Genomic DNA, 27002 nt, shown 5'->3' on the forward strand with positions numbered 1-27002 from the left:
TGTAATCTCCTGCCTGTGGGACACAACCAAATATCCAGATATTTGTATGACTAGCTGACATTGGTTTGATGCATAAGCAGTGTATATTCAGGGCAACCACAAAGAGGTGGTCTTACACTGTATGTACCCAATACATTCCCTTAAACTTAGCATTTATAGTTTATTATAACCAACATTCATTTTTGAGAACACAAAGTTAGACAGTCCCTGGACTAACTAAATAAGGGTCTTGGTCAGGCATGTAACTGTAATAAAATAAGGGGTTTGAACCACAACTGCAAACTTCAAAGATTTTGAAACCCCCTCAAAATTTGCTTCTGCCCCTCAGTTAGTGAAATTTACCAAGCCCCCCCTGATCCCCCCCAAATTTTATTTCTGGATATGAACCTAGTCTCACTCAAAGGCCCAAGACAATAACTTTGTCGGTTTTAGATACTGCTCCTCCTCCCCATCTCAGAAAGAAGTGGACACAGAAAATGGTGGACGTCTGTCATACAGACTGAGCTGTGTTCTCAGCCTTGGGTTTGGGCCTCTACATAGCGCACCTCTATAATCAAAATGAGCCCAGCAGGAACCGGGTTGGAAACAGTCTACCACACGTTCCATGAAAGGAAAATATCGATGTCTTTGTGTCCATCTTTAAATTAATAACATGTTACTGACAGTTTCTTTTAGAAACTAGTTCAGCAGCACTTGATATTATAATGTTACACAATTAAATATTAGTATGCCAGACGCTTGTGCAATTCATAAGATGACACGATAGCACATGATTTCTTACTGAATACTGATTTCTTAATTACGAACAAAGGTAGCGATTGTAGGCCAAATGGTAGATGCAATGATTAAATTCAAACAACCTGATGATAAAACATATTTTTGAGGGGGTTTCAAAATCATGATTTTACTAAATAAAGTTTGCAGTTGAGGTTCAAACCCCTTATTTTATTACAGTTACATGCCTGAGCAAGACCCTTATTTAGTTTGCCGCCGCCCCAAACTGTACACATGGCCTCGGATTTATGTTTCATTTGAAAAGCTTGACTTGGCCTTTGCTGTATATCTTACAGTGAAGGAAAATCCTGCAAATATGTGGCTTTTACAAGGATGAATGCTAGATATGGCCATAAAGAGAAAATAACTTCTTGACAGATAGCTATGAAAATCTGTTTAAGTAACCATCCAATCATCCATCTGATTTCTGAAACTGCTTGTTCTATTTAAAGCTTACAGGGGGTCCAGAGCCTATCCTGGAGGCTGTGGGTGCAAGGCGCCAAGCCATTACAGGACACATTTTAATAATTCAGTTCCTTTATTATCCGATAGATTTTCAGTTTAATATTGCAGTAATAATTGTGCAATATCTGTAATGGACAACAGCCAGGGGCTTAGCAACCGGGAGGCATGGGTGGGACTTGCCCCCTCTCTCCAATATTTAATTTAACTTTGTTCATTCACCTCCCCAAGAAACAGACCTTTGTATTTAAATTATTAAGTTAATTTCAGATGCCTTCCTATGCTGTCAGATGTAAAATAATGCTTAAAAATATGGAATAGTGATACTTTTATTTGGTCCCCATGGGGAAATTCTTTGTTTTTCCCTCGACTTGCTCTCTGCCAGACACATGCAGGTCAGAGCAAGCTTGGGGATCACAACACAGGGTTAGTCAGTGTGCAGTGCCCCTGGAGCTGGGGGTTAAGGGCCTTGCTTAGGGGCCTGACAATGGCATCAGTCTTCCAGCACAGGGATTTGAACTGGTGACCTACTGATCACAGAGAAGTCCCAATCTGATGAACAACACACCGTCCGCCTTATACACTGATTGGTAGAGGCCCGAGCTATTCTTTACATGTTAATTTCCGGTACTAAGCTAACGGAAGCTTTCTGAACCTTTTTAAAATAAACTGATATATGATTAAATGGGCTGTAGCGGTTTTCCTGCCTCCTTAAAAAAACGGTTCTGGTTCCCAGTTTTTGTTTGGTTCTGCAGTTTGCATTTGTTCTGGTTTTTGTGAGGCAGAGTTTCTCTGTGTCTCTCTGGGGTGTATAAAAATGATGCAGGTGCTTATACACACATGCACTGCTCCTGGTGTTCCACAGGGTGGCGATATAACTCCAAAGTCACTGGAAACACAAGCCATTCTAAGCATGAGCTAATTGATTCTATCACATGCGACTGTATTTTGCATCTGGGTGTCCACTAAAGATATTATTCTTTCTGAAAAGCATAGAATCTAAACCTGCACCTTCACTGTCAATGGTAGTGGTCTGCGGGCACAAAACTAGCAGCCGGCTACTGTTAACACAGCACAGCTCCAGCAGTCACAAACCCAGGGGAAGTACAATATTCCTCCCAATCCTTCTATGAATTGTACAAAAACCTGCCTAGAAATGATCTAAGATATATCGCGGTGGATGAGTGTAGGATAAGGAATAGGTATACAGGTATGGAGCAAAGTGCAGCCCTGCAAATACTGTAAGCAGGTGATACCAGGTTGGTCCACTTCAAACCACTTAATGTTTTGCATTCTTTTTGAAGGTCATTGCAGGTCATCCTCCAATTTTTGAGGCTCTGCTGGATAAGTTGAAGGTCATCTCTGGCATTAGAAAGTTGCTTCTGCCCTCTGCTTGGCTGGTTTTTGGTTAATGCCAGTGTCTCCTGCTTTACCATGTTCTTGTGTACTGCTGTCTTAGAAACTTTGAGCCTGGAAGCAGCCTGCAACGCAGTGCAGTCTTCTGCAGGACAATTTTTTTAAAAATAGAGTAGTCTCTTAATTTTTTCCAGAACTGTATAGAAGCTCCTCTACTTACAAACTTATAACTTACAAACTTTCAGACATACGAACGAAGAGGACTGCAAGTCTAATTTGTGTTCCTTGGGCTCCCGTTTCCTGTCCACATCATCATTTTTTTTCTGTGTGCCAATTCCGCCTAGTACGACTTCTGTCCGCTACTCCCGCTGCGCAGCAGCGTAGCGTGCGTACTCCCAGCATCCTAGTTCTTTGTACCTGCATATACCCTTAAAATGATATTGAATAACGACTTATAAAACTTTAAAGTTACAAACGGCTGTTCGGAACATATCTCGTTTGTAAGTAGTAAGTGAGAGCAAGTTTGGGGGGAGGAGGGGGGGGGGGGTCAGAGCGCAGCACCCCCAGAGCAATTTGGGGTTAAGAGTCAAGAGTCTTGCCTGGTCTACTCACCCTGGGTGTTGAACCAACAACCTTTTGACCATAAGCATGGATTCCCAACCCACTGAGCCACACATCATCCCCATTTGCATGTCTGGATGGAAGAATGAGTCCTCAACCAGACCAAAGATTAATGACACGGCTGCCTGGTTTGGTGACAGGAACATGCAGCACAAGTGAATGCGGAAGGAGATCTGGTTGTGCACACCTGGGTGAATATTCTGGGATGTATAGAGCATTCAGGCTCCTCTTTGCCTCCTATTGCAGGGAAAGACCTTAATCCATTACTTGGCCACTGGGATGCTAATGTTAATGCTGTTTCAGCCTTTAAGTCCGTACTCTGTCCTCAGCGGCAGGACCTGTTGTCACAGCCCCCAAAGTAGCGCTCTGCAGACACACAGGATGTGAGAAGCCATGACCAGCTGAACCACACACTGCCCCCATTTCTACTCCCAGGCGACCTAAATATGACAGTGAGGCCTGCAGGGATGTTTGCAGTGCCAGAGCTAAGTCTGTATGGGAACCGTAATGCATGACTTGTGTCCACAGCTGTACAGTATGTGTGTGTGTGTCCCTTTAAAACATGTACCCCACCTTACACTTGTGTGTTGTGAGATTAAACAGAAAATAAATTCGAATCACATCACAAGGAACCAAATTCACAGTTGCCGACTTCTTCATACTGCGCGCTTCAGCATGCGTTGTCCCCACTCCGTGATTGGCCTACCACTTCGTGGCTGAATTGCTGTTGTTCCCAATTGCTTCCACTTTATTATAATACCACTAACAGTTGACCGTGGAATATTTCGTAGTGAGAAACTTTCACAAATGAAGCAGTGTGCAAAGTGTATTTCCAGCTCCAAAGTCACACAAGCAACCAGAGGCTTTTCTACATGAAGGACCAATATCCCGACTAACATTGTTCAGGCCTTGCATGACAGCATTTCAAGATGGACTAAGTCTCTCCTGAAGCAAAGCGTAACCTTGTTCTTTATCAGATCCTTAATACGCCTTGTCCCCCACTGCATTAACACGCACGTTGGTGAATTTGGGATGAGTGGTTTTCTCTCCACATCAACGTCCAGCAGTTTCCTCTCTTTCTGCGTTAAGCATGAAGCCAAAGTATGTACCCCTGCCTCGACCCCCAGACACACCACAGATCTCCTCTTTGGGACATTAAATTCTTGGTAACACTTTACTTGAAGGGGCACAAATACTTAATCCAGTTATTACTGAACTACAAATTACGAACAAATATTATTGCTACTCAAGTTAAAAGATGCGTCATAATTCATTAATAATGAACTAGGTCAGTATTTCACTTTCGTTATTCATTACTTGTTCCTTCATAGTTACTTCAGTAGTTCACAAATGTTTGCAGAATTAACAGATATAGTAACAAATATAGTAATGGGATGAAATATGTGTCATGATTCATTAAAGATGAATTAACATGAGATCAGTATGCAAGTAAGGCTTAGCTTGTAGTTAATGACACAAGTATTAACTGCATAAATATTTCATTATTTGTGCACTGTCAAGTGTTACCAAATTCTTCAACATGGAGATGACAACCAGGAGTCACTGCTGCTTTCCGAACAGACATGTGGCTGAATAACCGAAAGGGCTTAACATGTGAAATCGATACAAATCAGAGAGCTTTCCTTAAAGGTTCACCACGCAGCCTTCTACAGCTGCTTGACACAATGGCTAGAGTGTCTTAGACGACCCTTGACACGCAATTGCAGCTCCGCCCCCTTCAACCCTATGCCAAGCAAGTCTCTGGTTCCACAACAGCAAAGCTGCTCCCTGAGGCTAATTAGAAGCTTTGTTGGCGGAACCGAACAAAAGAAGTGTCCGGTACCTTTCCCTGGTGAACCCCCCTGTTCCAAATTAACCCACGGCACAGTGAGGTGGGGGCCATTCGCACAATGAAATAAGGGGGATATGCACGGTATAAGATGAACTGACTCGAACGTTATTCAGGATAAGAATCTTTATTCCAAACGGATCCTATGCGCACTCATAAAATACAAAAAAAAGTAATTAAGTGCCATTAAGAGAAAGTCTAATGCGACTTAAATCCAAATGAAATTAAGTTCAATACTAAACAGCAAACAAGTATAGGTAAGCCATGAGGCATGAGAGCCTCTCTCACGCATGATAGATCATGCAGAGTCAGCACACCCTCCGCAGGGAAGGGATTCAAACCCAGGACCCTGGATGTCTAAGGCTAAACCATAACTTCTTGGTCCTATTTAAAGTTAAACTTAGGGCATACTTACACTTGGCCAGATTCCCCATTCCCAAACAAATCACCCTGCCACACCCTGTTGGGCTCAACTTGCTCATTGTGAACATTGCTGCCCAATGGCCAGCAAACCAAGGAATGAAGCTGCTTTGCTGCTCGGTGCAAATTGCCTTAACGTTAAGAATATAGTAAAATACGCTAAATTTCGCTCACTGAATGTCATTCAGGACAGAAAAACAGAACAATTAGCAAACAGCATTGCTGTGCCACAGTATTTGCGGATTAACTTGCTAGCGACATTCAGGTTAACCTCACAGGCATGCTCAGGCAGTAGAATGTTGTGATTTGTCATATATGCACGCTTCATTACTGTGGGAGTAAGCCATGCTAGAAATCATCCATCCATCCATTTTCCAAACCGCTTATCCTACTTGGTCGCGGGGGGTCCGGAGCCTATCCCGGAAGCAATGGGCACGAGGCAGGGAACAACCCAGGATGGGGGGCCAGCCCATCGCAGGGCACACTCACACACCATTCATGCTAGAAATCAACTAAATTGAAATGGAAGGATTGTAGTGTAAGGGGGTAGATGAAGGAGAATATGTTTTAAGTTGACTAATTAGGGGAAATGACTTCTGTCTCATGTAGTATACAACTGCAGCCTCTGAACACCATCTCTGGCCCCTTCCAGTTGGGTTGCATGCGCAGAGAACAAGGAAAAATATACTTTATCGGTTTCACAAGTTTTCAAAGTGTAGTTCATTTGTGTAAGGTGTTTGAAAAAAAATGTCCTACGCATTTATTTGTACACAATCTGTTTCATAATTGTTAATCTATTCTAAAGTTAAATGTTTAATATATTCACCAGTGAACAATTTTGAAAAAAAAAACCTTTAAGCTTAAAGGCCTGCATGTATTAGCAGCAGAATGGTCATGCAATCTGGGTTTAACACAAAAAATGTCCCCCATTATGCTTGCAGCATTTAAATTGCCCCACTCTCTATTAGCTCAAGCCTGTAATTCAATAGCAAGTGTCCATTGCAAATCTCTGCATCTACCATCCATCCAGTTTAACTAATTGTTATTTTGTAATAATCATCATATTTTTTGCCAATGTTCACAATGTTTTAAACACACAGAGAAATAAAATTCATAAATAATTCATATTTATTTAGAAGAAATACAACAATAGGAAATAGGAATAAAAATGTCGTCTGAATAATTTTCCCCTGAACAAATTAGATAAAATCTTATGTTATCTTAACCTGATCTTAACCTATTCGATGTTTATGTTTCTTATCCTTTGTTGTCTTATGTTCTACAATCTTATCTTAACCTATCCTATCTTAATCTTATCCAGTCGTATGTTACAATCCTATTTTAACCTTATTTTAATGTATACTACATTAACATTTCATATAGGATAAGATAAGATTATGTTATACAATCATATCATATCGTGATTTTAGCTAATGTTATCTTATGTTCTACAATTTTGAACAGGATATAAGGTATTTTATCGATCTAATATATTTTAAATATCACACGCGAAACCCACACAAACGTCTCTGTTTACGGGGAAGTTACTTTATCAATAATTATTTCGGATGATTTAAAAATCGTTTATTATTTAAAAGAATGCACAGCACTAAATCACCGGTGACGCTAGCCACCTCTCTTATTTTTTATTTGCACTTGTGACAAAGGTGATGATACGCAGGGCATCTAATACGTTTTAAATATCATGTGAAACAGACTAATTGTTTGCACACAATTAAAGCCCCCCACAATTTTCCATGTGGTCATTTAAACTGATACGCCTCCATACTTACACACATTAATTCATATATGCATAAACGCACATACACGCCCCCTTCATAAATAGGCATTATTGTGGTACTCACTCATCAATCTGCACCTAAGCATAAATATTAAAAGTAAACTGACATGACTCCAAGCAAGACTCCAGCTCCACGCCGAGGAAGGTCTTTTGACTCGATGAACACTAGTTATGAGGAAAAACAACCCAACAATGAGGTAAGTACATATATACCTTATGTATAGTAATAAGTAATATAGGAATACATGAGGATGTTATTATGCACGATTGCTTAATTTGTGTACATTTATTAATGTGCTGATAAAATATGCCAGCCACAGGGTAATGAAATGTACTACATGAAGTCAGGATAAACGTTTGTTTAAAACAAGTATTTGTGAACAGCTGTTGTTTTGCTATATAGTATCGACACGTTTTATACGTATTTATCTATACGTTTGCTGCCTTCACAGGTGCGACGTCCTCACTTGACTTGCAGATTAGACTCACAGTAAAGCAGCTAATCCTGGAGGGTCGGGTGCGTCAAGCGTTAAGAAGGTTAGGGCTGCAGAGTATAATTATAATTATTATAATTGTATAATGCAATGCATGTGTCTGTGTAGGCTCTCAGTCGTCCAGGACATGATAATCTTACGGGCTTGAATCGAAGGCAACTGGACTTCTTTTTCAGTTTCTTCAAAACGTTTCACCTCTCATCCGAAAGGCTTCTTCAGTTCAGTTCGCTTTTTATTACACGCCCATATTTTGGGAATACGGGTGAGCACGGTCATTTCTCAATTTAGTGACGTGCAATTTGACACAGGTCGTACACTGATGGAATAGCAAAAAAAGCAGATGCATGGATTTTCGTCGTAGTTTAGCCCGGTCCGAAGCCCATTTAACCCATTTTGACTGCGGGTTTGGAACGAGGAACAGTGCGTTTAAACTATGCGCATCGCAAAACCACGATCTCCGGCTGCAGGTTCTCTCCTTCACCTGCCGCTTCTCCGGGCACCGATACCAGACCGACTCACCTTTCAGCAAATTGCACGCTGCCTACAGGTGACTGTAGTCCTCTTAGTTTAATGTTGTAGGGATCTTATTGCAATCTCCTTGAGGATTACATTAAGACGTTTCGATAAGGCAGCCATACATTACGTGAAAAAGAGAAGTTACAGCACACAGAGTCCGGCTTTAGGCGCCTCATGCTGTCCGGGATCCTGCAGGCGGTCGGCCGGGGACAGCGGAGCCTCACTCCGTGGCGGGTCCCTTCGTTGCTCGTGGGACCAAACATGGTTGGTGCATTATCGGTAAATGAGAGAGCGATAGACAGCATATAACAAGAACCGTTCTGGGGTTCAATAAGCAGTGTTGCCAAAAAACTATTGTATGCATACTATTATTCGCTTAATCTGTATTTGAATATGCATTATAATCTAACATTTCTTATGAACCTTTTAATTAGATTTTTTTTTACTAGTTGCATCGTTGCGCGCTGTCAATTTAATATGAACCTGTCAGCTGTTTAATGTTCTTAAATAGAGTATTTGGACTTAAACTTAGCAAATATAATAAGATATTCAGTTTTCTCATGCGAACACCAACTCGTGACAATTGAATCAGATCAAAGCATCTCACTCTGCTTATGACTGTATTTGGTCTGTGACACTGACCGATTTCTCTTCATGATTAATTATATTTTCCTTTTAGATGTCTTCTTTTTTCCTTCCAACAGATGAGCAAATCCACCTTCATTAAGATAGAGGAGAAGATCGATGTAAAACAGACGGTACCAGACCAGGCTTGCATCACAGTGGTGCTGTCCCTGAAGAACGACATTGGTGGACTCTTTAAGGCATTGAAGCTTTTCCAGGTTAAAAAAAAATCTAGCAGTTTTGTCAATAATAACGTTCACAGTGGGAATATGTGCAAACTGAAGTGTATCTTGCAGTTGTGTAGATGTTATTCATAGTTACATAGTCTGGTATGACTTTCTATCAAGTAGGATAAAAATTACATATAAGTACCACAAGACTGTACCGTCACTAAATTCCTGTACAATTCCTCTATCTGATTGGTAGGAAAAGCACATTAATTTAGTACACATCAAGTCCCGGAAACTGAACAGACAGCGCTCAGAGGTTGAGATCTTTTTGGACTGCAGCAGCAACTACGAGCAGCTCGATGATTTCACCCAGCTGCTACAGAGGTACTTGAATTCAGGCATCGTGGGCACGGCGAACAATTCCTGCCAACTGGAAGAAGGTATGGGCCTGCTACAGTCTACAAACAGGAAATGACTCAGTCATGAATTAGCGTCCACGAGTGATAATGCACGCTGATGTTACGAGATTACCGCAAAACAAGATGAACGGCGTAACCTGATTGCAAACAAATTTGACCTGGTGATGAAAGGATGTGGAAACTGACTTGTGTTTCAGCGATGGATAACATCCCCTGGTTCCCCAAGAAGATCTCAGACTTGGACAAGTGTGCCAACCGTGTGCTGATGTACGGATCGGATCTAGACGCAGACCACCCGGTGGGTGCTCGCATATACACACACACACACACACACTTTGCTTTGCCCTGTGGTGAACCTTGAAAAACACCCCTGCCTTAACAGTAAAGCTACTTTTCCATCAGTGTTCATATGTTGGAGCACTTTACGTAGAGACATGTACTTAACATTCGGCACTCATGTGTGATGGTCAAATGACTGATGGTGTATCAAGAATTCTGTTGTTGCTTTGGGCATGATGTTTGGCTCCGATGGTTAGGATGCCGTGTCTGTGGTTCACATCCCAAATTTGCCAGTATGATTTCACTCTTGGGCCCCTGAGCAAGGCCCTTAACCCAAACTGCTCCGTGGGACTGGCTAACCTGTTCTTTGAAATCTATGCCACTTTGAATAAAAGCAATAAAAACAAATTTAAGGAGCTGAGAGGACTGTAATGTGTCAGAACTGATATGTGATCACTGTGTAAACATCAGTGCCCACATCATCCCTATCCATAGGGCTTCAAGGATAATGTCTATCGGCGGAGGAGGAAAGAGTTTTCTGATCTGGCCATGAACTACAAACAGTAAGTCCTTCACTAATGCTAACACTAGCACAGACAGAGAGAAATTAGGATTAATCTTAAAAGCAGATTACAGTTGTCCCCCTATATCTGCGGGTGGTACGTTCCAAGTCCTACTTCGGTTGGCCGAAATCACAGATAATAGCAAATCATCCATAGACCCCATATATAATGTGATTTTCGTACACATACATATCATAAAATTTAACTGATAAATTATGCACATTAAGGCATTACCAACTACAGTGATAATAAAGTACATTATACAGTACTGTACTCTTTCTTGAATGAACAGGATTTTGACATTTTAGCTTAATTCTCAACTGATGACAAAGCAATGAAAAAAATATAATGTCAAGGGATGATGGTGCAATGAAACTGATGCTTTTTAGAGATTTTTACAACAGACACTGCAATAAAGTAGCAATGAATGTGATCAGTGAGAGAGCTGGAAGAGAGTTCCGCAGGGAAGTGTGGGTGTGGGGTCAAAGGAGGACGAGTCGTGTACTGGGCGTGACTGGGCTGGCGGATTTCACCATGTTACAGCCTCTATTCACTTGGCGCAGTTTGAAACTTATGAACTGTTTATTTCTGGAAGTCTCCAATTTTTTTGGGTCGCAGTAATTCATGAATAACTGAAACCACAGTTATTAAGAATGGATTTGGGGGTCCCACCATATTTGCAATCGATGAATTCATTAGCTTGTTTTTTCACAGTAAGCACAGTACTGTGTTCATTAATACGTCTCAGTATTGTGAAACATAATGGGAAAACAGAAGTTTCTGGGCACAGTGTCTTAGCCACAGCTTTGTCTGAAATATTCTCATCAACTGTCTCTTGGTGACTCTCGTCCCATGTCAGTGGAGACCCCATCCCTCGCGTTGAGTTCACTGAGGAGGAGGTACGCACATGGGCTGTCGTGTTCCGTGAGCTAAACAAGCTGTACCCCAGCAATGCCTGCCGGGAGTATCTGACGAACCTGCCGCTGCTGAAGGAGCACTGCGGCTACAGGGAGGACAACGTCCCCCAGCTGGACGACGTGTCGCGCTTCCTCAAGGGTGAGACGGGGACCCTACAGCCAGGAAATGTGTGGCTGGGGTACAGCTACAGTGTGTGGCTGTGTGGTAGTCTCAGTGTGTGGGTGTGTGGCTGTCTCAGTGTGTGGCTGTGTGGTAGTCTCAGTGTGTGGCTGTGTGGTAGTCTCAGTGTGTGAGTCATTGGTAGTCTCAGTGTGTGGCTGTGTGGTAGTCTCAGTGTGTGAGTCATTGGTAGTCTCAGTGTGTGGGTGTGTGGCTGTCTCAGTGTGTGGCTGTGTGGTAGTCTCAGTGTGTGGGTGTGTGGCTGTCTCAGTGTGTGGGTGTGTGGTAGTCTCAGTGTGTGGGTGTGTGGCTGTCTCAGTGTGTGGCTGTGTGGTAGTCTCAGTGTGTGGGTGTGTGGCTGTCTCAGTGTGTGGGTGTGTGGTAGTCTCAGTGTGTGGCTGTGTGGTAGTCTCAGTGTGTGGGTGTGTGGTAGTCTCAGTGTGTGAGTCATTGGTAGTCTCAGTGTGTGGGTGTGTGGCTGTCTCAGTGTGTGGCTATGTGGTAGTCTCAGTGTATGGCTATTTGGTAGTCTCAGTGTGTGAGTCATTGGTAGTCTCAGTGTGTGGCTGTGTGGGCGTGTTAGCCATGATCTGCTCTGACCTTATGCCCTACCTCCCTTCCAGAGCGCACTGGCTTCAGCATCCGCCCAGTAGCCGGCTACCTGTCTCCGAGGGACTTCCTGGCCGGACTCGCCTTCCGGGTGTTCCACTGCACCCAGTACATTCGGCACGGTTCGGCACCCCTCTATACCCCCGAGCCGTGAGTCTGCTGCACTCATCCGCCCTCCCTCACATCCACTGAGAAGAACCCGGCCCACCCCTCCCGGGATGATGAAATGGACACAGTGCCAGGAGCGACGGCTGACTTACCTGTCTGTGTGTGTGCCCTGTATGTCTGTGTTTGTGTATGTCTATGATCGCCGCTTCTAGGGACACGTGTCATGAGTTGCTGGGTCACGTCCCATTGCTGGCGGAGCCGAGCTTCGCGCAGTTCTCCCAGGAGATGGGCCTGGCCTCCTTAGGGGTCTCTGACGACTCCATCCAGAAGCTGGCCACAGTGAGAAGCCTGCGCCCAACCTCCATCAGGCAGACGTGCGCTTGACCTCCGTGTGGCGCTAATGTCGCCTCCTGTACTATGTTTCAGTGCTACTTCTTCACCGTGGAGTTTGGCCTGTGCAAACAGGATGGGCAGCTGAGGGCGTACGGTGCTGGGCTGCTGTCCTCCGCCAGCGAGCTGAGAGTACGGAGCTTTATCATTTCATAAACAGCAAAGAACGCCACACAGAGGCTTGGTATCAAATTACACCATTACATATGTAACCTAATGCATTACCAAATAATTGTTAACAACAGGATATTATTAATATTTGTTTGCCTTGTTCCTTACATTTTCCCAGCATTCAGTGCAAACCCCACACAGGTAGCACAGGGATTCCACAAACGTCAGACCTTAAGAAGGCCTTATTTTGAGGATATGATCTACCTTACTGGGCAGACATTTGGCCCAGTAGCTTTTTCACCTTTCTCAGTAAAGCTGATGTGAACTTCCACTGCAGCACGCACTCTCTGGGAACTGCAGGATCCTGCCCTTTGACCCCAACATCACCTGCAAGCAGGAATGCAACATTACCACCTTTCAAGATGTTTACTTCGTGTCAGAGAGCTTTGAAGAAGCCAAGGCCAAGATGAGGTAAGCACTTCCTGAGAATACCTTTTGAGGTGGCTTTTGCATTGTCGAATCAATCTGCTAAGATGCTAATTATGCCGATTCAAGGTCCTGGTCCGTCCTGATCAGCATTTCCACATCTCTCTCTGTGATGATGTAGTCAAGCAAGACATCTGCTTTTATAAGAGTTTTTGATCTTCCAACTCCTTTTGTAGGCTTGGCCCCATGTCTCCTTAATGTCGATAACCCTTTTCCAATTAACAGGGAGTTTGCCAAGACCATCAAGAGGCCTTTCACGGTGTGGTACAACCCTTACACCCAGAGCGTGGACGTGCTGAGGGACACGGCCAGCATCCACAGGGTGCTGGAGGAGCTGACCCATGAGCTTGATGTTGTGGGAGATGCTCTCAGCAGAATCGACAAGCAGCTGGGTGTCTAAGCTCCTTCTGAGGCCGATGGCTCACCGCCAGGCCTGCCAGTAAGCAGTCTGGTGTTTAGGTGTAATTTATTAGGCCACAGGACGGACGTCCAAAGCTTCCAGTGAACCTAAGGTTGGGAAATACCTTTATCCCTGTAGACATCCTTGCACAGGAGTAGGACAACAGTGGTAATAAAATGCAGTGAATTATAGTGTGTCTGGGCTAAATGTAATAAACGTGCTGGTTTACATGTTGGTGAGTTACTTGTGTTTGTGTTTTTTTATGTGTTCTTGTCAGCTGCTGGCCTGACACGGTGAGGCCATTTGATTCTAGATAAATGTCGAGATTCATGTGCTCGGTTGTGGCACCATATTTAAGGGATTCTTGGAAAAGCAACTTTGCAGCTGCTACTCCACCCAAAAACCTCACCCTGACACTGTATCACACTGAGATGCAGGTTTGCTACAGTCTACCTAAAACACTCACTCTGCACTTTCTGCATTACATCACTTCATCCAACGTTTGCCATTGCATTTGATGACGTGAGGCTTGCATGCAGCTGCTAGCCCATGGAAGCCCCTTCCATGAAGATCCAGCATAGTTTTTGTGTCTGAGTCTAAAGAGCATTGACGACTATTATGCACTCTGCGGAATCCCACTCTTACTTTACATGGTCTGGCACTTCATGGCTGAGTTTCTGTTGTTCCTAAATGCCTCCACTTTGCAATAATACCACTTACAGTTGACTGTGGAATATCTAACAGGGAAGAAATTTTACAAACATTCTAATTACAAAGGCGGCATCCTATGACAGTACCACACTTAAATTCATTGAGCTCTTCAGAACAGCCCATTCTTTAACAAATGTTTGTAAACCTGACTGCATGGCTAGGCGCTTGACTTTGTACACCTGCAGCAATGGGTCTGAATGAAACACCTGAACTGATTAAGAGGTATGTCCCAATACTTTTGTCCATATAGTGTATCTCAGAACAAAACGTTTCCATTGTAGAGCAATGTATCCCGGGATGCAAAAGACTTCTCACCTCTCATGGAAAACTCACCAAAACTACCAAGAATGTTGCACAAACTTAGGTTTGCTAGTTTTGTTAAAGATTGCTAACATACATCATCAGATTATTGTACAAATTATTTTTATTAAACCAACTGTAAACAAGCAGATTAAAAAGAAACACTTATTCATGACAGCATGTAAATGTACAAATATAGTAGTGAAATTAATGAAATTCTTTTCAATTTGAACAAAGCAATTGTATATTCAAATTATAATTAAAATAATTCAATAATAGGTTGTTGCTATTATAGATTATAATTTAATTACAATAGTAAATATACAGTATAAGGAATGACGACTTAATCGTAAAGTGCAATTTGACACACTCAACATGGCGGCCAGACCGGTACGCAGAAGAGGCACAACCGGAAGTTCGGCTCGATGTCGCGATTCGTCGCGACTATGTCTGTTCTTCCTTCTCATGAGGGACTCGGGCTCGGATGTTTTGGACGTGACTTTGTTCACGTGGGTGAGTCTATGTAAAAGAAAAATGAGGATTTGTATATCGAATAAAATTAGATTTCGGGCCGCGCCTCTGCATTTTTTCCTTCGGATAACTAAATATAGGTTTGACCAGTCATGCACCCAAAAGCGAAGCTGCACCCTGATACATGTGTAATAGTTTTCTGATATTAACTGTCGATAATGACATCTGATAATGAAGCGCTATTTACAATATCCGCATATTTAGCCTTCTTTAAAAGTTTGAAGTGAGGGAATTGGAGGCTGCGCTTTGTGACTACAGTGTCTACGCTTTTAAGCTGACACTTCAACGCTCCCGTAGGGCGCTAACAGCTACGGCCAGCTGAGCCAAGGCCATGTGGAGGACCGGTGCGAGCCCGGGGCCGCGGAGTGCGCGCTACCAACCGCCGGGGCGCGCAGCCTGCGTGGAGGCGGCGGACACGCTGCGCTTGTCACCGGTGAGTCATCGGTGTCGAATCAATAAAGTAACTTATTAAACTAGTCTGATGAAGTGGCGCAGTTCTATTCACCCGTTTGATGTTAATATTAGACTTTGAATAATTATATAGATTTTACCTTATGGTATGAAGAAATTTGTCAGATGCTGCGGATGACATTTGGCTCAACATCTGCATCGTGTGACCTCGCACTGCTGTGTCTGTCCACAGAATCGGGACAGCTGATGGTATGTGGCCAAAACCACAGAGGACAGCTGGGCCTCGGCCATACGTCTCAGGTGACTGCCTTCATTCCCTGCCTTTCTCTGGGCCTGCGGTCTGTAAGCCAGGTGTCCTGCGGCTGGGATTTCACCCTCATTCTGACAGGTGAGGTTTCCTGCAGTCGTGCTTCTGGGTCTGGACATAAGCTGTATTTGGTTTGTCTGTTCCTGATGTTGGCTAGTCGGGTGCTGGCTAATCTTCAGCTTTTGTTGGATGGGGGGGTTGTTCAGAGGATTAGGATGCTGTTAAACTCACTGGTTCAAATTCCAGGGTTAGCAGAGTGATGTAACCATTGCCCCCCCCCCCCCCTGGGGAAGGCTTTCAATCCCCAATTGCTCCGTGGACTAGGGACGAGCATCTCCATACTAGGGACGGGCATCTCCATACTAGGGAGGAGCATCTCCATATTATGGACGGGCATCTCCATACTAGGGAAGAGCATCTCCATACTAGGGACGGGCATCTCCATACTAGGGACGGGCATCTCCATACTAGGGACGGGCATCTCCATACTAGGGACGGGCATCTCCATACTAGGGACGAGCATCTCCATACTAGGGACGGGTATCTCCATGCTAGGGATGGGCATCTCCATACTGGTCCAGTTTACCTTTCGGACCTCTTCTGAAGAGATGGTGTTTTTCCAGGCCGCCACCCTGCCTGACCCGTCAGCTGGCGGTGGGAGAACCAAGCCTGGTTCTGCCATGTGCTCCGAATCATGGAGGGAATCTGATTGACGACAGTGCATCGTTAGGAACAGATCGTATAATCGGTGGACTAATTAAGGGCTTCGTGGAGCCACGCTTTCTAGCTGCTATCTAATCACAGGCTGCTTAAAAAGATCTTTGAAATGGCATCATTAGACTGGGCTCTCCATGGACCTGTTACGTCAATCTCCAAAGCGGTAATGAAGTGATCGTGGCCTGGGTGAGCTGATGGGGGAATGCAGATATGTGGCTACCAAGACGTATGCAGGGTCAGGGGTGGGTGGTGAGTCCTGGAAGGGCGTTAGTACAGAGGCTGAGGGGAGGAGGCTGAGGGAGATTATGGGCCTCCTTCCCATAGCTCTTAGTGTTTGCTCTGAGCGTCGATGCCCTCTGTTCATAAGGTGGGACACTGTAAATCCCTGTTGGTACAGCAGGTCCGGGTGTGTGATCATTCGCAGTCTGTGCAGTATCTTTAGATGAAAAACTGCCCCCTTGTGGCAAAGGATGAATCTACATTCCAGCCAAGTCTGCATTTGTCTTTTGGGCTTTTTTTTCCCTTCCTAAGAATCCAGTTGCCCTGATGCTGCAGCCCCTTTGGGGACATTCTGCTGTTTTCCATCTACATGCATGCGAGTTATATGTCTGACCTGCGTGCGGTTTTGCTAGTGTGTGAGACCAGTTTCCCTTCTCTGTCTTTCTGCAGACTGTGGACAGCTGTTGGCCTGCGGTTCGAATGCCCATGGCCAGCTGGGCCTCCCCCAGGTCTCTGGGTACACAGCAAAGCCCTTGCCAATTGAGGTGGGGAGGGGATATGCCTTGGGCAGGGGGGGGGGGTGCGTGGGAGGACGTTCAGACAGACAACCCAGTCACGAGTTTGAGTCATGAATTCACTGTTTAATCGTATTTAAGAAGCACAGTGTGTCTGGGTGTATTTTATTGTTGTGTCGCACCAAGGCTGTGATTGAGTGCAGTAGTGACATTATAACAAAGTATTGAGAGTAGACTGTGTGTGACGGTAACCTCTGACCTTTGACCTTTAACCCAGGCCTTGATTTCCCCCATCATCAGTGTGGCTGCTGGGCTTCGACACTCCCTGGCAGTTGATTGTGAGTTGGGCCGCTGAAAATCGTGAATATTCTGAAATACTTGGTCAAAAGTACAGTATAAATGTGGATATATGTGATTTAGTGCTGAGCTGTAACTGTTGTTTTCTTATATGTTTGTTACCAGCCTTCCAATCTACTGTCTCAGTTAGGGTTAGCACTGCTTCTCTTACACTGCACCGTGTGGCCCTTCTCTGCAGCCTCAGGGTGTGTGTACCAGTGGGGGGTGGGTCTGTCCAGCGAGGCCAGGAGGCTCCTGGCCCCACAGGCTGTCCCCGCCCACCTCACCTCTAGGGAACCCTGCGCAGTTCCAGGTTAGTGCTGGCCACTACATCCCCATAATTACATGCACTGTGTGGCACTAAATATTTTTCTGATCCATATATCCAATATTTTTCTGATGATCATTATGTAGTTGCAACTATGGTCATATTTTTACACATTTTAATTGCATGTAAAAGATTACTGATGTTTCGTGGACTCTTTATGACATCCTCATAAAACAAATTCCAATGGTTTTGGTCGGATCGTGTGGTACCAGTTAAGCCTGGAGATGGAAGCATGGATGGTGTGCTTGGAGAGTGTCTGCAAGGTTGACATTCCAGGGAAAGTTCTGTGTGTATTTTGTGACGGTATGATTAGTCCTGTTCGCAGTTCTGTTGTAGTGATGTTGGTCTTGTTGCTGAGGAGCGGTCTGACTGTGGTCTAGTGTAGGCAGTGAAACTGCAAACTGCAATGTAGTGTTTCTGTTTATGTGAAATTTTAGCTTTCTGTTTATTTGAAATAAACACAAATTGTGAAGGAGGCCATTTAAGAGATCCCACTCCCCTTTCCTGTCCCCCCAGCCCTGGACACCGTGTCCCCAAAGTCAGTGACAGCTGGAGCCTCCCACTGCGTCTGTCTCACTGGTGAGCTGGCTGGCATCCTACCTGGACCAGCCCTACACTTCGCAGCAGGGTGCAGTTTGGCCGCTGGCGACGGCTGACATTTGTAATTTCGAGTTTCCAGCAGGGGGTGATGTGTTCCTGTGGGGCAGCAACAAGCAGGGTCAGCTTGGGGGCCTGGGGCCTTTCCAGTCCCTCCCTCGGGTCCTAGATCGCATCCTGCTGGCTGGGGAATCCGTGACAGATGTGTGGAGTGGCTGGACACACCTAGTGGCCAGGACAGGTAATTAACGCTAAGAATGTAGTCTAATGACTAACTACCCAGCTGATCTCTTTAACATTTGACACAGAAGCTGTAATATTTCTACATTTTGCTGGTGTTCCATCCATGCTGTACAGTATCCCACCCCTCAGTTTTTTTTTTTTACCTAGATGGGCTCCTAATCGCTAAACAAATGATTGGATGAATGCTCATTTAAAATGGATTGATTTTTCCCGGATTCAGGAAAGCATTTGTCCAGCCGCTTAATCATCGTGCTGTGTGGCTGGAGACAGAAGCAGAATTTAAGAATAAATTTTAAACCCACAAGTGTGGTGGTATCCTGTCCTTTTTGAATGTGCTGTACATTGCTCATTCTGCTACCTTCTCACCATAACAGGGATATTTTATATTTCCCTTCCAGAGAGTGGGAGGGTCTTTACTTGGGGGCGGGGTGATTACGGACAGCTGGGTAGGGCACTGCAGACCAATCAGGATTTGAGTCTTCTGTCAGATGATCCCCCGCCTGCGTACTCCAGACCAATGGCGTGCCACCCTGTGGAGGTGAAGGCCCTTGCTGGGGCCACCCAGGTAATAATGATGCTTTGCAATGTTCAGCTCTTCTAGGGAGGCTGATGTTTAATGCTGTAGTTTCATTGTCGCTGTGCCTGAACTGTAACCGTTTTTTGTTTTATGTACCTTGTGACCATGGTCAGTATGGCGGTTGTAAGTGGCCTTTTTGGGTCTTCCTCAGTGTCGTGTGACATATTGAGGGGCCGTGCATAACTCTGTAGTTATAATGGAGGAGTTCTATCTTCTGTCTGCCTGTCAGTTATGGGGTAGCTGTGTTGAAAAGGTGCTTTCCAGTAGGTATAGAATATTAATACTGGGCATTGTGGGTTTGAATGCTTTGCCTGTGATCTGAAGGTCACCATTGGCCCCTGAGTAAGGCCCCTAACTCCCAGTAACCTCCATAACCCCTTTTTAACTTAACTGCCCCCACATAACTGCTGGTAAAGCGGCAAGCAGGGCTGGAGGGGGACATGCTCAAGCGACACATCAGCGGCTGTGTCGCTCCTCAGCTGAGGCGTGTCGCCATGACAACGGCGGTGGCTCCTTCCAAATCGCTTGCTGATCTCCTCCCACTGGAACCCAGGACTCGCCGCGGTTTTCTTGGGGGAGGGGGAGCCTGTGAGCAGTTTGAGTGGCGCGAGGCAGGAGGCGTCAGTGAGCTGTGTTTGTGTTTCTGTATGTCGTTTTCTCCTCTAATGCGGAGGATCTTTCATCGTCTTTCCCATTGGAAATGGCCAGAGGGGGGCAGCATTGCACTAAAATCCCTTACTTCCAGTGTCATTTCTAACTGGTTATTCTCTTCAGGGCACCTGAAGGACTGTTTTGTAAGTGTCACTATGTGTCCATCTAGTCTAGGGTTTTGGAAGCTCAAACCTTTGCTCTGCTCTGTCCTGTGATCTGTTCTGCCATTCACTGCGTATTTAGAAGCTTGGAATCTGGTGTATGGAAAATTATGCTGATCTCCTACCACTAGATGGCACTGTCCTATTTGGATTCAGGAGACTGTACAGTTTGACATCTTAATGTGTCCTCTCAGTGTTGCACTCACAGTTCCCCTAAACTGCGTGCATTCTGTTTATGGATGTTTCTAGCCCCCCAAGCTTAAGCCTGACACAGGCTCTCGCAGTAACGCTTTGAAAAGGGTACAGTCGGCCCACTCTGCACTCTGAAACAGGGCTTCCTTACTCTAGTTGAGAAAGGGTTGAACCGTCATGGAGGATCACACAGAACAGTGGGGGAGGGGGGACTGTAAGCTGCATGGTTGGGTGGAGGTGGCACTTGTGTGTGTCACGCTGGCTGAGGCAGGGGGGTTGGGGGGGGGGTTTGGTTGATCAGCACATCATGTGGTCTGTGGTTGACATGTGACGTGTGTCGGTCCTGCAGTGGATTGGGAGGTGAGGCTGGGTTTCCTGCCCCCAGCCTGCAGTCTGTAGTGCATATCTCTCCATATCAGCCATTATTTTGATGTTCATCAACCTGCAGCAGGGTCTGCTATGAATTTTGTCTTGTTTTACCCCCCCTCCAGGTAGCGTGTGGCTCAGAGCACAGCTTGGCCGTCGTAGGTGAGTCTTCATCTGACTCCCCCACCCCAGTCTGTGGTGCCGGGGACAGGTCACAGTGCTACAGTGTGTTGGTTTGTGTGTGTGTCTGTCCATGTCTGTGTGTGTGTGTCTGCCTGTCTGTGTGTGTGCGTGTTTGTGTGTGTGTGTGTGTGTGTGTGTGGATTATGTTTATATCACATTGGGGGAACCAAATGTTCCCCACACTGTAATAAAACCTGTTATTTCGATGTTGTGGGGACCATTTGTCAGACCTCCACAAAGATCTGTGACTGCAAAAAATGCTAAAAGTGTCATAATTTGTTTGGTTATGGTTATTGTTTGGTATGGTTATGGTTAAGGTTAAGGGTGGGGTTTATCATGTTGTCAGGTCGTCATGTTGGGATTAGAGTTTTCCCTGTTGAAATAAATGGAGAGTCCCCACAAAGATATAACTACAAAGCTGTGTGTGTCTGTGGGTGGAGAAGGACCCGGCTCTGAGGGCAGAGGAGTACAGCAGGAGTGGGACCTGACCCCAATCCTCCGTGTGCCTGGGGATCCCCCCAACCCCGCCCACACACCTCCCTGGAGCCGAGGCCTGTGGGTATAAATAAACTGAACTAGGCTAAGGAAAGTGAGTAACAGACACACACACACACACACAGTCCACATACTCATATCTTTGTGGGGACTTCCCATTCATTTCTATGGATAAAACCCCAATTCCAACAATGACAACCTAACCCCTACTCAGCTGTAACCTTAAACACAAGTAAACAAACAAAATACGAGACTTTTGGCATTTTTAGTTTTTAATGGCATTCATAGATTTTTTTTTAATATAATATTGAGGTTACCCTTGTGGGGACTGAAGAAAAAATGTCCCCACAAAGTAAAAAGTTTTTATCACATTGCGGGGAAATCTGGCCTCACATAGTAATGATGACAGAGACACGCACCTACATTCTCACACACACTGGGGGGTGTGAACATAAACACACACAGGAACTGACCCTGGGGTTATTTAAAAAGACCTGGGAGAGGGGGAATCTGGGCAGGAAGTGTGCGGCTCTGGGGGGAGGGGGTTGTACAAAGAGAATTCCGGGGGGGGCTTCGGGTGAGGAAGTTCAGGGGGCGTGTCCCAGTCATTCAGTCCCCCCACTGCCAAGGGGGGTGCTTTTAAACGGGCCGTGGATGCCAGGCCCGGAGGTTGTTCTCTGATGTGCCGTCGGGTGGCCGTTGTCAGGTGGTGTGGGCGGTGACCGTGTCCTCGAGGTGTTGGCACGGCAACATGCGCAAAAGTACTGCGCTGCTGTGCGCGACCCTCCGCCTTGGCGCAGCCACCAGGCCCCCACACCGTGCTCCGTTTGCCTCAGGAGTCGCCGGACATCTGGTAGCTTCCTCCATTGCGATGCTGCAGGGCATGGGCCGAATCTCTATTTGTGTGCCCCCCCCACGGCACTCGCATTTGATTTGTTGCACTGAGGCATGTTTTGCTGCCCTTTTTGTGCAGTGACAGCCGATAATCCCGTGATCCTCGCATACGTCATCGCCGCTATGAATGCAGCACTAGCTGCTCCGTCTCTATTAGCTGCATCCCCATGGATACAAGGGGGCAGACACTGTCCATTGGCTGTCGGCCTTTTGGCCAGGTATTGGACACCGTACTGTATGCGAATGAGCTGCCATCCCGGGGATGAGTGGGGTTGTTTCCTGCGTATATGCACATTTTACGACGGACATGAGGCTGTTTAACATGGTCGCCATGGAAACTGCCTCTTCAACAGCTCCATGTCTTGCCGCTTCCCGATGGACGCGGATACCCGCTCTCCCCGTGGATGAAGGTGCGGAGCAGGACTCCTCGTACTCCTCTGTCAGTATGTCTGAATGCCACCCCGTAACGACAGGCCGTCACATAGTGGCGCTGTTTCATAGGGATGGGCGGTACTCACTGGATGGATGGGCCTCTGACTGGTTTCTGACAGGAGGGAGGGAGAGCCTGCGTCTGGTGGGCATCCCATCGGCATTGGGCACGTAGAGGGATGGCCAGGTGGAGGAGCAGAAGGGCCAGGCTTGCCCTGGAATGAGTGCCATGGCGTTGCCATGGAGACGGGCTCCGTAGGCTGACGGGCTGTCGCGGTGCATGTCTTCCCCTGCATTGACCCCTTGCTGAGACCTTCGGCTTTGGGTGAAGCAGCAGGTTGCTAAGATGGAAATTTCGGGGTAAACGATGCTTTAGTGTTTTAGCTACTAATCTACGGAAGGTTTAGGTCTGTACTGCTATCCCAGTGCAGAGTATGCATCTGTATCTGTATCTGCTCAGGTTCCCTGTTGTTCTGCAGGTGGCGCTCTGGTCTCGTGGGGCTGGAATGAGCACGGTATGTGTGGAGATGGAACCCGCCAGGATGTGAGCAGCCCCGCCCCCATCGCCGCGTTACGTCTTGTCACACCTGTCCTAATTGGCTGTGGGGCAGGGCACTCCATGGCGCTGTGTGCCGTGCCATTGGCTGGTTCTACAGAAGCCCCGCCCTGGGCCAGCAGCAGTCCTGCCACATGAACTCATCTGCAGAGGTCTCTCTATCCAGTGGGAAACCCCAAGTGAACCAGCCTACCACCGGTGTTTCCTGCTAAGACAGGTCCCAGTGTGTCCCTGCTACTGTGTTGAGTTTCATGCTCAACTTTAATGAATTAATGTAAGGGGCCGTTGTGATCCTTCCTATTTGTGAGATTACATGAGATTAAAATGCAGTGACTCCCTCCCAAACGTTACTCACACGGCAGCGCTTCCTGTGTTTACCCCTCGAGAGGGCTGACAGGTCACTGCATCTCCATAACAGGTAAAAACTCTTGTTAATTCAGCCCTGACTCAGTAAAACCAAAGTGAAATAAAAGTCAGTGAAACAACCAAATATAACATTCTCATTTCTGAAAATATGAAGTAGTTTTGGCGGAAGGCTTTTGATGGATTGAAACAGTTTGGGAAAAGATATCTTTGGAAGTTGTTTGAAGCATTGCCGTACAGTGACATCTGGTGGCCTAATGGTCCCAATAATTTTTTAAGCGAAGCATGTAGAACAGGGGTGGCGATCCTGTTCAACAGAGGGCTGGTGTGGGTTTCTGGGATGGCCTCTCAATCAGCCAATAACAGCAGGTCCCCAGGACTGGAGTTGAGATCCACTCTTTTATTATTGGCTGACTGAGAGGTCATCCCAGAAACCCACACCGGCCCTTGATGGAACAGGTTGCCCACCCCTGGTGCAGAATAGACTTTTTAAAAATCATATCGGCGAGTACATAAACTATACAGACACTACAGTTACTATGGCACCGGATTGTGTTGTGTTGGCAGTCAGAGAATCTGGATGCTTGGGTCTTTACATTGTCATTGTATTTTTATTACATGCCAGATGATGCTGGCAAACCGAGAGTTTTACCTCAAAAGCATCTCAGACAGCAGGCCTGGGTCGTGCTCCTTCCAGGTTATAAAATTAACACCATGGGTACGGTTGGATTTACCTTCTTTTCAGCAGCCTTAGGCAGACCTGTAACTCGAAATAAATTTCAGAGGGGTCCCCCTTGGTGGACTTTGCCAACTGGGGGGGGCTTAGTTGGTTTTGGCTATTGAGGAGGCGGGTGTCTCCTCAGGTTGACAGAGCCTATGGCAGCTGCCTAGTTTGCCGATGCCGAGATCCAGCCCTGAACACCAGGGACAAAGAGGCTGCACCCAAAGGTGCGGTTTACTCTACAAATCCAAAGCTCAAATTTATTCAAGGTCAGTGTTTAAGCAGAGGTTTAAATGGAGCTAACAGGGTGCTATATGTTACACAGTCTGAGTCAAAAACGGAAACATAAAAACAGACTGCAGTAACTCCGGGGCTCAATAAAAGGCGCTCAAGGGGCCGAGCCAAAGAGCGGAGCTTCACGCCGGCTTTATGTAACTTTGAGAAGTTTTCGTTGTGTGGCAATGAGGTAATGTCAAGCAGCAGCCAATCACAGACCAGGGATATGAGATAAGGTTTTATACTTTCTATTTAGGTGTTTTTTGGGTCAGCATGTCCTGATCCCAGATCTGCGATTCGCACTTCGTCTTTTATAAGAAATTGAGGAAAGGATCAGAAACACTCGAAGCACTGTGACGTCATAAAGCGTCGATCGCAGCACTCGTGCCTTTTTGCGATACTGACGTGGGAACAATATATTGAAACTGAGCTTCAAATGAATCAAAAGTCTGGAAACTGCATGTTTGGAGTGTTCTGAGTTTGAAATCACAAATAAACTGTCCGGTCAAAAGCAAAGTCACCATTTAAACCTAAATTAGCTAGTAGTTAAGAGCCAATGACTGGATCATTATTACAGCTCAGCGACATTATGCAACAATGAAGTGAAGTCAGCTGAGTACATGAATCTATAACATGACCAGGTTGTCCTATCAATTGATTTTTTCTTTCCTAACGGCATGGACATATTCCAGGACGATAAAGTTAAGATTCATCGGGCTCGAATTGTCAAAGAGTGGTTCAGGGAGCATGAGGGAATTGGCCGCCACAGGGTCTTGACCTTAACCCCACTGAAATCCTTTCAGATGGGCTGAAGAAGGGTTTGCAGAGTGGTTCAATTCATCTATCACCAATGCAAGATCTCAACGAGAAATTAATGCAAATCTAAAACGTGTAAAAACGTGGAAACGATGCATTGACAAATGTGCACCATAATCACAGCTAAAGCCGCTCCAACAAAATATTAAAGTGTGCAACTTTTTTTTGGCCGGGCAGCATATAAAGTTTTTATGTGCTTGGTGCGGAAGAGACGGTGTGAGCATGGTGCTTCTCGTGGTGCTTCTCGTGGTGCTTCTCGTGGTGCTTCTCGTGGTGCTTCTCGTGGTGCTTCTCGTGGTGCTTCTCGTGGTGCTTCTCGTGGTGCTTCTCGTGGTGCTTCTCGTGGGGATTTTCCTGCACCCATCACAGGACAGATGAACAGAATAAACAGGTTTTATGAGAGTAGCTGTCAATAAATGAGCCTTTGCAGTGTCATCTGCAGGTAATCTCAATAGATTTCAATAAATATGAAGGATAGGGAATAACTGAAGACGTTTATCTTCAGGTGTTTGTGTGTGTGTGTTGGGGGGGGGGGGGGTTGTTAGGCATGTGATTTGCGTGTTCTCTGAGGCTGCAGGTCACGCATCACTATGAATTACCTCATTTTCCCATGCTGAGTGTCACTATGGCAACACTGCATGCAATCGTAAGACGCCAGTAGAGGAACGGTGAGAAAAACAAGCTTGTTAGGATGTCCGCGTGCAGTGCTGCGATTGGCTCCAGCTTTCGCACTGCTCTTCATTAGTGGATTCCTCTGCGTGTTGGTTTACTAACCTGGAGCCCTCGGCTGCTGGAATGTTGCAGATGACCTGTGTGTGATGGAGTGTCAACCTAGTGGCGCTGTTTATCACCACTCAAAGCCGGCATTCGCATGGGGCCCCTGAGGTTTGGGCACCCTTAGGGTTTGGAGAAACAGTTACTACACTAAAATATTGAATAAACATCTGCCTTATTTAGGAGATGCCGAAGCAGCATGTTCTGCTAGCCAGCCACTAGGTACGATCTTCTGACTGTACTTGCTAGCAATTTATTTAGTTTTCACTTGGGGGGGGTTGGGGGACAGATTGTCTTTTTGAGTAGAGCCCCAGAGACAGCTAATCTGCCCCAGCATCACCCCGAAGCAGCCTGTCCTCCGAGTGAGCTGGGCTTTCTCAACACTGGTTGTTAATGGTGCATCTTCTGATCGCTTCAAATAAACATGGATGCCAGTATCCTTCCACGCCAAGCAGATGGCAACGCCAACGAACAATCAACTCCCATCGATTGTGTAAATCTGCGCTGGAACATGCAGGCGTGACTCGAAGTGACGACTGACAACAGGTAGTTTTGATGCCTATTCAAAATACCGAATCGGCCAAAACAGCGCCGACGGAGGCCAGCGGTGTTGGAGCAGCGGTGTTGGAGCAGCGGTGTTGGAGCAGCGGTGTTGGAGCAGCGGTGTCGCTGACTCTCACTGACAGCCCGAAGACGTCCGACAGCCAAAACTTCTGTCTGTCTCAGTTCATACACCAGAACTACTTAGAAGGAGAGTGAGGGAATAGTATGGATATAAAAATCTAGGTCAAAATGAAAGACAAG

The 27002-nt window shown here is 45.8% G+C and overlaps 2 protein-coding genes across 2 annotated transcripts; both read left to right on the forward strand.

The window, feature by feature from the left end:
* Nucleotides 1-6696: 6696 nt before the first annotated feature.
* On the forward strand, nucleotides 6697-13763 carry LOC125706132 (tryptophan 5-hydroxylase 1-like). Its single transcript, XM_048972683.1, has 11 exons — nucleotides 6697-7480; nucleotides 8998-9135; nucleotides 9344-9527; nucleotides 9704-9804; nucleotides 10281-10348; nucleotides 11208-11404; nucleotides 12049-12184; nucleotides 12355-12481; nucleotides 12569-12664; nucleotides 12981-13114; nucleotides 13355-13763. The coding sequence occupies exons 1-11, from the start codon at nucleotides 7391-7393 to the stop codon at nucleotides 13527-13529; spliced, it is 1446 nt and encodes a 481-aa protein (XP_048828640.1). The 5' UTR covers nucleotides 6697-7390; the 3' UTR covers nucleotides 13530-13763.
* Nucleotides 13764-14970: 1207 nt separating this feature from the next.
* Nucleotides 14971-23598, forward strand: sergef (secretion regulating guanine nucleotide exchange factor). The gene is made up of 11 exons (XM_048973266.1): nucleotides 14971-15053; nucleotides 15369-15504; nucleotides 15715-15870; nucleotides 17176-17270; nucleotides 17518-17578; nucleotides 17776-17889; nucleotides 18421-18483; nucleotides 18584-18742; nucleotides 19143-19309; nucleotides 20817-20853; nucleotides 23172-23598. The coding sequence occupies exons 1-11, from the start codon at nucleotides 15006-15008 to the stop codon at nucleotides 23384-23386; spliced, it is 1251 nt and encodes a 416-aa protein (XP_048829223.1). The 5' UTR covers nucleotides 14971-15005; the 3' UTR covers nucleotides 23387-23598.
* Nucleotides 23599-27002: the final 3404 nt, after the last annotated feature.

Source organism: Brienomyrus brachyistius, chromosome 13 (assembly GCF_023856365.1).
Source record: "Brienomyrus brachyistius isolate T26 chromosome 13, BBRACH_0.4, whole genome shotgun sequence".
Taxonomy (NCBI): domain Eukaryota; kingdom Metazoa; phylum Chordata; class Actinopteri; order Osteoglossiformes; family Mormyridae; genus Brienomyrus; species Brienomyrus brachyistius.

Excerpts from the sequence above, each read along its gene's own strand:
- LOC125706132 (XM_048972683.1), top strand. The coding sequence starts at position 7,391 with ATGACTCCAAGCAAGACTCCAGCTCCACGCCGAGGAAGGTCTTTTGAC. Across the intron at positions 9,136-9,343 it reads AGGCATTGAAGCTTTTCCAG|GAAAAGCACATTAATTTAGT; the intron begins GTTAAAAAAAAA and ends TCTGATTGGTAG. Across the intron at positions 11,405-12,048 it reads CGTGTCGCGCTTCCTCAAGG|AGCGCACTGGCTTCAGCATC; the intron begins GTGAGACGGGGA and ends CCTCCCTTCCAG.
- sergef (XM_048973266.1), top strand. The coding sequence starts at position 15,006 with ATGAGGGACTCGGGCTCGGATGTTTTGGACGTGACTTTGTTCACGTGG. Across the intron at positions 15,054-15,368 it reads ACGTGACTTTGTTCACGTGG|GGCGCTAACAGCTACGGCCA; the intron begins GTGAGTCTATGT and ends ACGCTCCCGTAG. Across the intron at positions 15,871-17,175 it reads TTTCACCCTCATTCTGACAG|ACTGTGGACAGCTGTTGGCC; the intron begins GTGAGGTTTCCT and ends GTCTTTCTGCAG.